At 49.9% G+C, this 11,555-nt stretch overlaps 1 protein-coding gene across 1 annotated transcript; it reads right to left on the bottom strand.

Moving 5' to 3' along the window:
• Positions 1-238: 238 nt before the first annotated feature.
• On the bottom strand, positions 239-11,310 carry PLA2G12B (phospholipase A2 group XIIB). The gene is made up of 4 exons (XM_086466328.1): positions 11,076-11,310; positions 4,354-4,442; positions 2,593-2,758; positions 239-357 (listed from the first exon to the last, which is right to left on the bottom strand). Exons 1-4 carry the CDS (start codon positions 11,308-11,310, stop codon positions 239-241), a joined length of 609 nt encoding a protein of 202 aa, XP_086322454.1.
• Positions 11,311-11,555: the final 245 nt, after the last annotated feature.

Raw genomic sequence — 11,555 nt, forward strand, 5'->3', positions numbered from 1 at the left:
GGGTAGGGCTGTTGAACTGCATCTGTGGTGGACAGCAGGTATCACTGCCCTGTATCCACAGGCTGTCTCCCCTTTCACAGCCCTCTGCCCAAAAGTTGTTAGTTGATGTGTGTTGCTTGGCCCAGGTCCCCCCATCCTGGCTATGCCGGAGGGCTGATAGAAATCACCGTGCTGAAGTGCGGTATCGGAGAGGGGACGCTTGGCAGCAGGCTCATGGAGGCCAGGCATCTGCTTTTCCTCACAATTCATCTCGTTCTTCCTCGTTGCAAATGCAGGCGCTCCTTTGGCTGTTCATGAAGGGCCGGCAGCCCAGGGTCCAGACAGCGTTGAACACTGTGTCTGCGACGGATTCACAAGCTGCAGAGAAGGAAAAGATCAGGCAGGTACTCCAGGATGTCTGAGGGCTAGGTGGAAGCACCCTAGCCCAAGCTCTGCACTGAGTTGTGTGATATTTGCAGTTGGAAGTGTGGGCTGTCTTTTTGTCTCTGGATATTGGATTTTTATAATCCAGAGGTTCCATTCTGAGGGAACCAAGGGCTTTTTTTTCTCCCTAGGGTGGCACCAATCTGGCGCTAACTTCTCTCCCTCCTAACCTCCCTCCTTTCTTGCCTCTCTCAGGCTTTTCTGGTTGATGGTTCATTGGAGGCACTGCAAATAGCACTGTTTACCAAGCAGTTTTCCCAGAAGACCTCCATAGTACTGTCCTTCCTGGCTCCCTCTCCCCTCAGTTTTGCCTGTAGCCATTACTAACAAACTTTTTCTGCTTTTTAGGAGTTACAATACCAGCTGCCAGCCAGCATGAAAAATCCTACTGAGATTGCAACAGTGGAGCTGTTGATAATAGTCTGCCTGACTACTGGCCCCTGCTCTTCCCAAAAAACAAGCAAGAAGCTTGTCAATAAATTAAACAGGTTAATATCAGGTCTTTTGGGGTTTACTCACCGGCACTAACATTGATTGCTGTACGCATAATAGATTTGGGAAAGCCCTGCCTTTGGGGCTGTCTCTTCCAGTCTCAGCCTCTCCAAGCACCTCACTCTGTTCCTGCTGCTTTGGGAGTCTGCTCAGCCCGCAGGCATTGGAGAGGCTGTAGTGAGTCAGTGGGAAAACAGGGCTTTGCTTAACTGGTGCTGCTGCAACTGGGATTTTGGCACCCACATGAACGGAGTGCAGCTGCCCTTCCCCTGCCCGCTTTCTCTGAACTCCTGGTGAGTCAGTGGAAAGGATCCCAGGTAAGAGCTGAGATGGCAGTGTAGGAGGACTGTGTGACAGGAGCTGCTCAGAGCAGCCCTGAGGACAGGGAGTGGCAGGTACAGAGCACAAGACAAGAGGAGGCAGAGGAAGGGGAGGAAAGGATGGCTCAGAGGTTCGTTTTTGTGAGCAGCTACCTGTACCTCCCGTAGCAACCAGGAGAGAGATGCTGGAGGAATCTAGTCCTACTTGACTGTAGGCAGAGGTGGCTTGGCTCAGCCAAGGAGTGTGAGCTCTGCTCCACCTTAACTCCCTAGGAGCTATCTGTTTGCTTCACTGCTGCAGGCAGAAAGGAAAAAGGAGGGATCTGAAAAATTGGCAGGGGAAAATCTGAAGCGATAAGAAGAGGTTGGCTGCATGAGGACTTGTAGATAAGGGTGACCATGAAAGATTGGCTGTACTTCCTACTGTTGGAAGGTCTTATCTCTGCCTGTTCTGCATTACTGCCACACAGCCCCTCTGCAAGAGATGGGTACCTGCCTTACAGAGCATGGGGATGCTCTGAAACAGCCTCAGGAGGAGCAGCCTAGGCAAGGCTTTCCTGGCTGTGGTAGCGGTGGGGTAGATGTTTCCCTCTCCTCACACAGTGAAGAGGTGCTTGATGTTGGCACAGAGGATCAAGAGGCAGGCTTGGGCTATCACTTGTGTCACCTTCACAGGGGTTACCAAATGCAGCCTTTACCAAAAAGCTGCTCTTAAACTTGCAGACTGAGGCTTTTAAAATTAGGCAAAACCAGGGTGGATCTTGAGCTGCTGACACATCACTAGAACTTTGTTAGCAGAGGGAGTTCTGAGCAATCCAGATCTCCTAGCAATGGCTCGGCCACCACCCATGCTGTGGCATGTCCCTGGTACCATCTTCATCTCTTATCTGTGAACCAGATCCTGGAGAGCTGCTGTCCTTGGCTCTCCCAGTTTGTTGGCCATTGGCCATATACAGGTTTCAGTGTGTGGCTTACTAGCTCTGGAAAGCTTTTGGTCTCCCATGAAGGTGCTTGAACTCTCAGGGAAGGCATCCAAGGGATGAAGGAATTACTTCTAGGGTTTTTCTGTTGTTTGATTGTTTGTTTCTTTCTTTCTTTCCACGTGTGTTTTGTAATGTTTTTGAAATGTAAATGATTTTAGGTCTTCAGTCTTGGGACAGAAGTGTGTGTGTGTGGAGGGGGCAGATCTGAGTGTTCTCACTCACCTCTGACCTGTCTGTGACAAGTACAGGACAGATGTGTAGTTCTCTACTGCAGATTTTTGCTCGTCTTGGCAAGGACAAGGCTCCCTGCCCATGGCCTCCCCTCCCTGCCATCGCTTGTTCCCTCCACAGGGTATGTGAGCCGAGAAGCCTACCTTCCACCTTGGAGACGAACCCGAGGCTGCGCTTGAGGTCGGAGCAGATGGAGTGAAGGCACCACCGGAATTTGGCGTCGCAGCGGTATTTGTTGGCCCCACAGGTGTCATAACAAATGTCGAGCTGGTTACAGCACTTGGTCATGGCAGGGATGCCCAAATCTAGCTGGGGAAAGAGAGAAAAGAAGTGTCCCTTGGATGTGTCCTGGCCTCGGACTCAAACAGCTGCAACTGGATGAGGTGTTGCAGAGCCCAGCTGGCTCCTATTCAAGAAGCTGCCCCCGATAGCTGGGGCAGCAGGAGGGAACACATGTGCTTCTCCCTCACCATCTAAAGAAAGAGGTGACAGTAGTGCAGGTCTAATGCAGGGCAGACCACATTCCCTTCTGTCCTGTCTGTCACAGGAGATTAACCTCTGGTAGAGAGGTGGGAAACAGCCCCTCCATGACCATTTGCTAGCTCCCATTTGTCGGAGCTCATTGGAGAGCTTCCTGTCCTTGCCAGGGGTGGCAAAGGCCCCTTTTCTCTTTCCTTCTTTTCCCACAACCTGAGAAGTCCTGTTTCTTGGCCTAATAAATCTGCTGTAAGTGTTATTAATGCCGTATTTCTCAGAGGTGCTCTAATGAGGCCAAGGACAAATACAGCTTGGTCAGGGGAGTTCTATTCACTTGGAGGTAAACAGCAAGCTTAGCTAATAACCATGGGGGTGATGGGGCAGAAGGCCTGTCTCCTGGAGACTAGACTCGTTAGCTTGTTATAAATTCTTCTTCTTCGTGGCCTTCATGTAATATTTAAGAGATGAATTGATTCTTCATTGCGCTCAGCTCTCGTGACTGCCTGCATAAGGAGGAGGTACCTCAGAAATGCCCAAAAGGTTTGCAATGAAATGTAGTTTAAGGAACTAATCTAAAATGAATAATGGGCTGTAAAGAGAGGGCTTTTCAGAGCAGGAATCTGCCTAATTGCTGCGGACTTCATGGGCAGCAGTAATGCATGAGCTAAATAGTAATTCCTGCTCTTAGAGCCTCCTGGGAGTGCTTTTCTTGGTGATTCCAATATGATTTCATTAATTGCATTTAAAATAACAAGTGGGTGTGGTATTAAAGCCCACAGGTGTATTTCAGTGCTTAGCAGAGGCAAAAAGCATGGGAGGGGATGAAGGGCCAGGTGTGGAGAATGCATTCAGGTATTGCTGGTTGCGCATTATGCTATGTCACTGAGCTGCTCGTGTTGAACATGTTTCCTGTCCTATCACAAGGGCACGGGATTGTTCAGGGCCTTGATAAAAATACATTTCTCCGCACTCGTGCTCTGCTTGGCTAGGTACTCCTTTTTCTAGTGCTAACCTGCTCAGCAAACTTTCTCTGTTGGTACCTGCTGAGACAGCCAGAGCAACAGGCCAGTCCTTCATAAATGTAACTCCTGTCTACATGATTCCTATTTCGCTGCCACCAGCAGTTGAGATCTTAATACCTCACTGACTGACAGTAAGTTAGGCAGTAGTCAGATTGACATGTTTGCTTTGCTTGCCATCAGCAGGCAGCCATGTCTTCTGGCTGTCCCAGGCAGATAGCTTGTCCCCTAACACCACATAAGTGATATTTTCTCCCTTTTTCAGAGCTCTAGCTTCAGGTGCAAAGAGAAGCCATCACACAGTCACTGCATGGCACAGCTAAGCCTTTTCCCTCCCCAATATTATTAGCTGGTTACTGTGATTAAAGAATTGCATTATTTGGGAATGGTGGGTGTGGCAGTACATACACTTTCGGGTACCTTGAGCCCCAGAAAATAGGAGCTACAGCCATTGGGTTCTTGGGGTTTGTAGTGAGGTCGCGGCATTGGAGCCTTCCCTGAGAAAGAAAGGAAAAATGTTAGGAAAGCAGATCTTCCCAAGAGTAGCACCAAAAAGCAAGGAGTGACAGGCAGCTCCCCTTTGATCTGTGTCCCCAAACACTTCGTTCTCCTCCAGGAGATACCAGGAGTGAAGGATAGGTACTAGAGCTGGCTGAGACACTGGCCCTGCTCTCAGCTCAGCCCTGTTGAGGCTCTACAGCCTGGCTTAGCTTGCACCTGCTCTGGCATGGAGCACTGTGTCATGTGTGAACTGGGTCCCCAAAGCCTCTCAAATGTATAAGCTGGCCTGAGTCAGTCCCTAGGTCTGGACCCTCCCCAGCTTTTACAAATAGGCAAGTCCCTCTTTGCAGCATGCAGTTTAGCAGCTAAGCAGTCCATTCTGCAGCTGGTGCCTCAGAACTCCCAAATCTCCTAGGAGATTTTTCGCGTGCTTCTTGAGAGCTCTGCACAGCTGGGATCACCCAGCTGGGTTTTAACTCCTCCAAGAAACTACTAGCTTAGCAAGGGGATTTCTTTCCATTCTTGGAGTGTTGGTGTGCTATGGATATCCGCAAAATTGTGCTAGACCTTGCATGTCCGATCTTGCTCTGAGCAGGAGGTTTTCTTGGTCCATTTTCTGCATGTGGTGATGTACTGCCACGTTTTGCAAATAGTTTCTGTTCCTTTATCTTTGCCCTCCCTTAGTACGCTTCTTAATATGCATAGAGGAGCAAGAATTTCCTCCGGGAATAATTATTTATCCAATGTAGAAAAAGTCCAGCAGACACTCAGCTAACAGTAGCTTCAGCAGCAATTTAATCTCTTTTACTTTGCTTTGAAGGTCTGCGAGCCTTCCTGTCTGCCTGCCAGCCCATGCTGGAGCTTTGCGTATGGCTGACAGTGCTCTGCGTGTGAGGGTTGGTCGCTGAGGGTTGGGGTGGAAACTGTCCATGCAGAAAGCAGGTCTGTCTATTCCCTGCACTGTCTCATCCTCTTTCTCTCATCCCTACCTCAACCCTCATCTCCGTCTAACCTAACACCTCCTGTTTGTGGAGGACAGTCACCAAGCTGCCTGTGTGCCTTGACCCCCACTGTGCAAGGAGCTTGTTTAAAGGTGGGAGAGGATTCTCCCCTGGAGAAGTTGTGGAGACCACCCCTCATGAAGTCTGGTTACTCTGTACTGTCCCTTGATGTGTGAGCAGTGCTTGTTCTGTTTCTGTCCCAGATGGGTTTATAAAAGGGAGATCTCAAATGCAGAGTGAGGTGTTAAGACATTTGAACCCTGCTCTGGGAGAACTTTGTAAGCTGTGTGAATGCTCCAACAAAAATGTGCATGAGCTGATCCTTCTGTGAAAGTCCATCAGCTCTAGGGTTAAGTTTCTGCTTCCCTGAGCACCTATAGAGAATTTACATAGACATAAAATAGATCTAATGTAGCCCTTCAGGAAGGGTTGTGTTCTTTTAACCTCCATTTCTACTGTTTTCTTCTTGTCAGTGCTGGTAATCATTTAAGACTTCTCTTTTTTTTTTTTCTTTTTTTTTTTCTGTCAAGGTGCCTAAAGTACCAGTGGTTAAGATAGCCATAACAGGAAGATGATCAGGCACCTCGCCTGTAAGGACAGGCTGAGAGAGCTGGGGTTGTTCAGCCTGGAGAAGAGAAGGCTCTGGGGAGACCTTCTAGTGGCCTTCCAGTGCTTAAAGTGGGCCGACAGGAGAGGTGGGGAGGGACTCTTGATCAGGAGGTGTGGTGCTAAGACAAGGGGTAAGGGTTTCAAACTGAAAGAGGGAAGATTTAGATGAGGTATTGGGAAGAAATTCTGGACTGTGAGGGTGGTGAGGCACTGGCACAGGTTGCCCAGAGCAGCTGTGGCTGCCCCCTCCCTGGCAGTGTTCAAGGCCAGTCTGGATGGGGCTGGGAGCAACCTGGTCTGGTGGAAGGTGTCCCTGCCCATGGCAGGGGGGGTTGGAACTAGGTGATCTTTAATGTCCCTTCCCACCCAAACCATTCTGTGATTCTACTAATACTGTGTTCTTGAGAACACGGCCAAATGCCTCAAAAGGTCTTAGGTTCCCAGCATCTTCTAAATTACTAGGGTGGTTCTGTTTAAACAACAGATTTACAGCAAATAAACAACAAACTGAAATACTGTCCAGCTGTGAGCTGCCAATAGCTAATTTTCTCAGACCCTACAGAAATGCAGTATGCACCAAGGATTTAGCTGTCTGCAAGCCAAGATAAAGCTCTCTAGTTGGCACTACCACCAGGTGATGGCATTTGTGTGGGAAGGTATTTTTCAGTACAGCAGTTACTGCTGCATTTCTACCTTTCTGGCCCCTTTTGAATAGGTCACATCTGCTTCATGCTCCAGATGTAATTTTCGAGTGCAGAAAGCATTGTTATTTTGAGCAGGTAGAGCTCAGTTGACAAAGAGCACAAATCTGTTGGTTGCAGCACACCATCTTATAGGATTGTCTTCACATCAAAACATAACTCAAGTCCGTTGAGGTAGGCTGACACAAGGTAACTTCTGAGTTCATGACACGTTGCACATTACACTATTTTGGTGGTTACGATATAGAGAGAAGGAATTATGTCTATATGTGGTCTGAATCTATAACCCAAGGCTCCCAGGCAATATAACAAGAGGAGGGCTGCATGCAGGTCTCAATGCATTCCCAGTCTAGTTGCACTTTTGAAAGGGGATGAGAACTGGGACTCCGAACTCAAATGTTCCTGAACTGAGGTCGGAGGCAGATGAAAGTTCAAAATCCAAGGTGGATTTTGCAGGATGGGGTCAAATTTTAATGATTTGCTTGTAATATTGATGGTAAGATACATTCCTGCAGCACACTGTCAATTAATGTGGTAAGGTGTCAAGTCAGAGTAGGAGTGAGACTGTTTGGGGATATGGAGATAACTGTGTTTCCAGGGAAAGCCTTCCATTAAGCTGAAGTTACAGCTATTATAATGTCTTAGAAGGTTGTCCTGAGGAAAAAAAGTCTCACATGAGAATTGTAGTGATCAACAAAACATTGAACTGCTTTCAAGATGAGCCCTTGTAGGAAACCTGCCCCCCTCTTCTGAAAAACGAAGCTTAATCATTTGTAAAGTGCCCCTTTGTGACCTCTTTCTCAGTTAGAAAATGTCCCAAGACACCAAATTAACCCCTCTCCCACATCTTGTTTTCTAGCTAACAGGAAAACAAAAGCGAAGAAGAAATAATAAGTGTTCCTGACGCTACATGAGCATCGGCTCTGCTCTTGTTACCATTTATTGCCTTCCCATCCTTATAGGAACGTCTGTGACTGTGAGGAAGGGACTTGGTGGGTCACATTGGCTTTTTTGCTAGCTGTGTTTCACCAAGGGCCTGCTGTGGCCTGTCTGCTTGCTGCAGGGCATCACTGGGGAGAGATACCAAGCAAGCACAGCAGGGACCTGCACAGCCGCGTGCTGAACAGCAGTGCTGATGTGTAGCAGCACAGCATTGCCAAGCAAGCCCGTTCTTTGGAAGAAGATATACTTCAGGGCACTGCCTTGTTGGCGTGGCCTTAGAGGAGAACTGAAGTTGAGTTGCTAATGGGAAGCAAGTTTCCCTGGTGCATTTTAATATCTCCCGGCTGTTGTAGCTATGCCAAGAGACTGGGAAATAGCCAGCTGGCTAGAACAGCTGCTGGCCATGCAGGGGGTCTCAGATGCTTCGGTACTGGTGCACTGGTAGGGGGAAGTGAATGTATTTCTGGGTGAATAGATGGTCTTGGGGCTCCTGGCTGTTTTCAGTGGTCCAGGCAAGCAGGCTTTGAGCAGATGTTGCCCGCGCTTACCACAGCCTTTTCACACTGTGTTGGACAGCCTGACTTTGAAGGCTCTTTTCCCACAGCCTGGATGTGCCTCATCATCTTAAGCCCCTCAGGACCAAATGCTAGGCAAAACGTTGAAGTCCTGCCCGGCCAGACAGCTGAAGGAAGCTATCAAGGGATTTACTCCCGGTTCAGGCTGTTTCCCCTCCTGAGATGCCCAGAGAGATTTTGTAAGGAGAAGGAGATATTTGCCGGCAAATGCTAGTGTAACCCTAATGTCCTGATTTAAGGGAGTAATCCATCAAGTTGTTTGTTTTCAGACTTCACTAGCTGCTGAAAAATCAAGAGGAGAGTCTGAGTCTTACAGCCAGAACAGCTAAGTGCTATGTGCTCAGCTGAAGATGGATGTGGCAATCACAGGTGAGTCTTGACCTTTATCGTGTCAAAATACACTATTATCAGTGTCTCTTGGCTGAAATGAAAGTAAGTAAAAGGCACAATTTTTGCTTTGTGCCTGCAGAAAAAGCAATCAGGCCCTGATCCAGCAGGAAGATGGTAAACATGGTTTGTGTTCATTCTTCTGGGCACAGACTGGGTGTCACTGGTTTGGGATCGTCCCTGCATCCCCTCTGCTTGCAGTTTGCAATGTCTGTGCTAGAGACCAGCATGGACAAATGGTCCTGGAAGGTTCCAGCAAGACCCTTGGAGATGCATGGGCAGCATTTCAATAGTTTCCTCCTTCAGCCAGTGATCAATGGGTTTTTCAGCAGAGGATGAGAACAGAGCTAACGATGTGTTAGTTTGTTCTCCTTTCTAGGTAAAACATTTCTCCAGTAAGATGCAGGATGCTCTCAGAGCAGGCGCTGCTCTGTGGAGATGCTCTTTCCCCTTGCCCAGAGCACAGGGCCAGGCAGCAGGAACAGGGGGAGAGAGAGCACTAGCCTTGGGATGTGCCCAAGAGTGACTGCTTCTCCAGGACTTGGTGAGTCCTGAGACTCCCTGAAATGAGCTCTGAATATCAGCCTTCCCAAACCTTGCCTCAGGCACACTGCAGTCCCAGCCATGTTAAGCCCACTACCAGGGTTTTCAGTCACTACATAAAAAAGGGCAAGTCCCTTTCTGAATTTGGAGCATGGTGTGGACCTAAAGGAAGGTTGTCGCACATGGTGTGGGGCTGCCCCACCGTGGGCCTGGGGACAGGCTGCCTGATGGGCAAATGGCCTCATCCTGTGTGCTGGGGCGATGCTGTTGTGTGCTTAGTGGGTCTCCTTCTCCAGACACTGTGCCCCTGGGGTGCACGCTGCCATCGATGGACCCTTACAGAGCAGCCGTGGCCCTCCTGAGCTGCCGCAGAGAGGCAGCCCTAGCTGGGGAGTGCCATGGGGCCCCGGGCTGCTGTGGGGCTGAGGTGCCTGGCTCTCTGCAGGTATGTGGGGCTGAGGTGCCTGGTTTGCTGCTCCCTGTTTGCTGTTAGCATGGGGCCTGGAGAGCAGAGCTGGCAGGAGCGGGAGGACAGATACATACCCATTATTTAAAAACAAAACAAAAAGTACTAAACAACTTTAAGGCTGATTTTAAACTCTCATTGTGGTCCTACTTTGGCTAAGGGTGGCCCATCTGCCCTCTCACCCTGACAGGGAGCTCAGGTCCCAAACCTGCAGCATCTGTTTCTCCTGGCAGCCTCACTGCTGGCCTGGGAGGGGTGGGAGGTGCTTCCCTCGGGCTGCATCTGTGGGGGAGCATTACAGACAACCCTGTGCAAGCTGGAGAGGCACAGCGTGCGGCCCATGTTCTGGAAGAAACAGGATGTGTACAGACTGAAACCAAGTGGGTGGGATCCCTCCAAAGCATGGAGTCTGCATCTGTGAAAACCAATGCTCAGGGAAGGAGAGGGGTTGAAATCGCCTCTGTGCTCACAAGAGTCTTGCTCGGGCAATCACTAGAGACATGAGATGAAGCTGGGGGAAAAACGGCTGATGGTCAGGCTGAAGTGACAGAGGACAGTTATTGCTGTGAGGGGAGGACACAGTCTGTAGAAAACCTCCGTGCTGTTCCCAAACAGGTTGTTTCAGCAGGTACCCTGCTGATGGCTGGTGCTCTCTGTGCCTCTGCCTGCCCAGTGCCCCACAGACCTGCACCGTAGGGGCCTGCCCCACTGCACCTCTGCATGCCCAGTCCCCTGCCCTGCCTGCACTCCTCCTGCCTTGCTCTCCCTGAGATGTCACCAGGACAAACCAAACTCTTCCTTTTTGGTAAATCACTCTAAAGTCCAAGGCAAGCAGCAGCTGCCTCATTCTGCCTTGAGTACTAAAGGTTCCTCCATGGTGATAGCAGGTCTTGTTTACCTTCCTGTTATCTCTTCTCCTCCAGCCCACATTATTAGCCAGCTCGCAAGTGCTGAATAATGGCACTCCGAAGGTTGCTGAGATTAGGGCCGCTGGCAATACTAACAACCCTTTCTGAGTCCGGTTGCACTGGCTGCTCGTCCTCCCCATCAGGGCCTCACTGCCTACCCTGCTCCTTCTCTCCAGGAGTCTAGGTGGCTGAGCAGCCTGGTTGCCTATATGCCCTTCCCGTAAAACCTATGTCCTCTCCTCTTGTCCCCTTGCACACAGCATATTGGCTTCAAGATCAGGCTGTTCTTGGTGAGAGGGAAAGATGAGGGTTCGGTGTCCCTGTGCTGGCACTAGCAGAGAAGTTGTGACTTTCCTGTGCTGAGCATAGCAGGGGTCAGGGCATAGACAGGAGCTGGTTGTGGCCTTGGGGAAGGAGAGTACTGCAAGTTTCTGCATGAGAGGGAAAAAGGGGAACGGGCAAGGAGAGAGGAGCCAGCAGGAGTGAGGTTCACTTACCATATCGACATCTGTACTGACAAACGCCATTTTTTCCCCCGAGCAGTTCCAAGAAGGAGTCAAAGTAGCTGTTAACTGTTTCGAAGCTGTCCCGGATGGCCTCGATGCCCCACTCTGAATAGGATGACTCTGCTTGGGGAGATTGGTGGACGGTGTTCTCCTGTGTTGTTTCCTCAGAGCATTGCCCTAAGCCCAGGGTCAGGCACAGAACCGCTGCCTCGAAAAGCAGCCGCATGCTGCAGTCCAGATCCAGGCTGCAGAGCCCTCGTCCAGGCAGATATGGAGGCAGGGAGGAGTGGGAGCAAGCTGTTGTGCGTAGGAGGCAGGTAAGCACCCCTCTCCCCTGGACTTTAAACACTGCCGAGGGAGCCGGCATGAGGTCACTGTAGTCAGAGTGCAAAGTGCACCGAGTTCGTCTCGCAGAGAAACACCGGGGCGTTGAGTTTGCACAATCCCCCTGGAACAGGCTCAGCCCCTGCG

This window comes from Leptosomus discolor, chromosome 6 (genome assembly GCF_034619465.1).
Source record: "Leptosomus discolor isolate bLepDis1 chromosome 6, bLepDis1.hap2, whole genome shotgun sequence".
Taxonomy (NCBI): Eukaryota; Metazoa; Chordata; class Aves; order Leptosomiformes; family Leptosomidae; genus Leptosomus; species Leptosomus discolor.

Bases quoted from the DNA above. Each gene is read 5' to 3' on its own strand.
- PLA2G12B (XM_086466328.1), bottom strand. From the start codon at position 11,310: ATGCGGCTGCTTTTCGAGGCAGCGGTTCTGTGCCTGACCCTGGGCTTA. The intron at 4,443-11,075 runs GTAAGTGAACCT...TTTCTTTCTCAG, and splicing joins TCAGTACAGATGTCGATATG to GGAAGGCTCCAATGCCGCGA. The intron at 358-2,592 runs GTAGGCTTCTCG...CCTTCTCTGCAG, and splicing joins GTTCGTCTCCAAGGTGGAAG to CTTGTGAATCCGTCGCAGAC.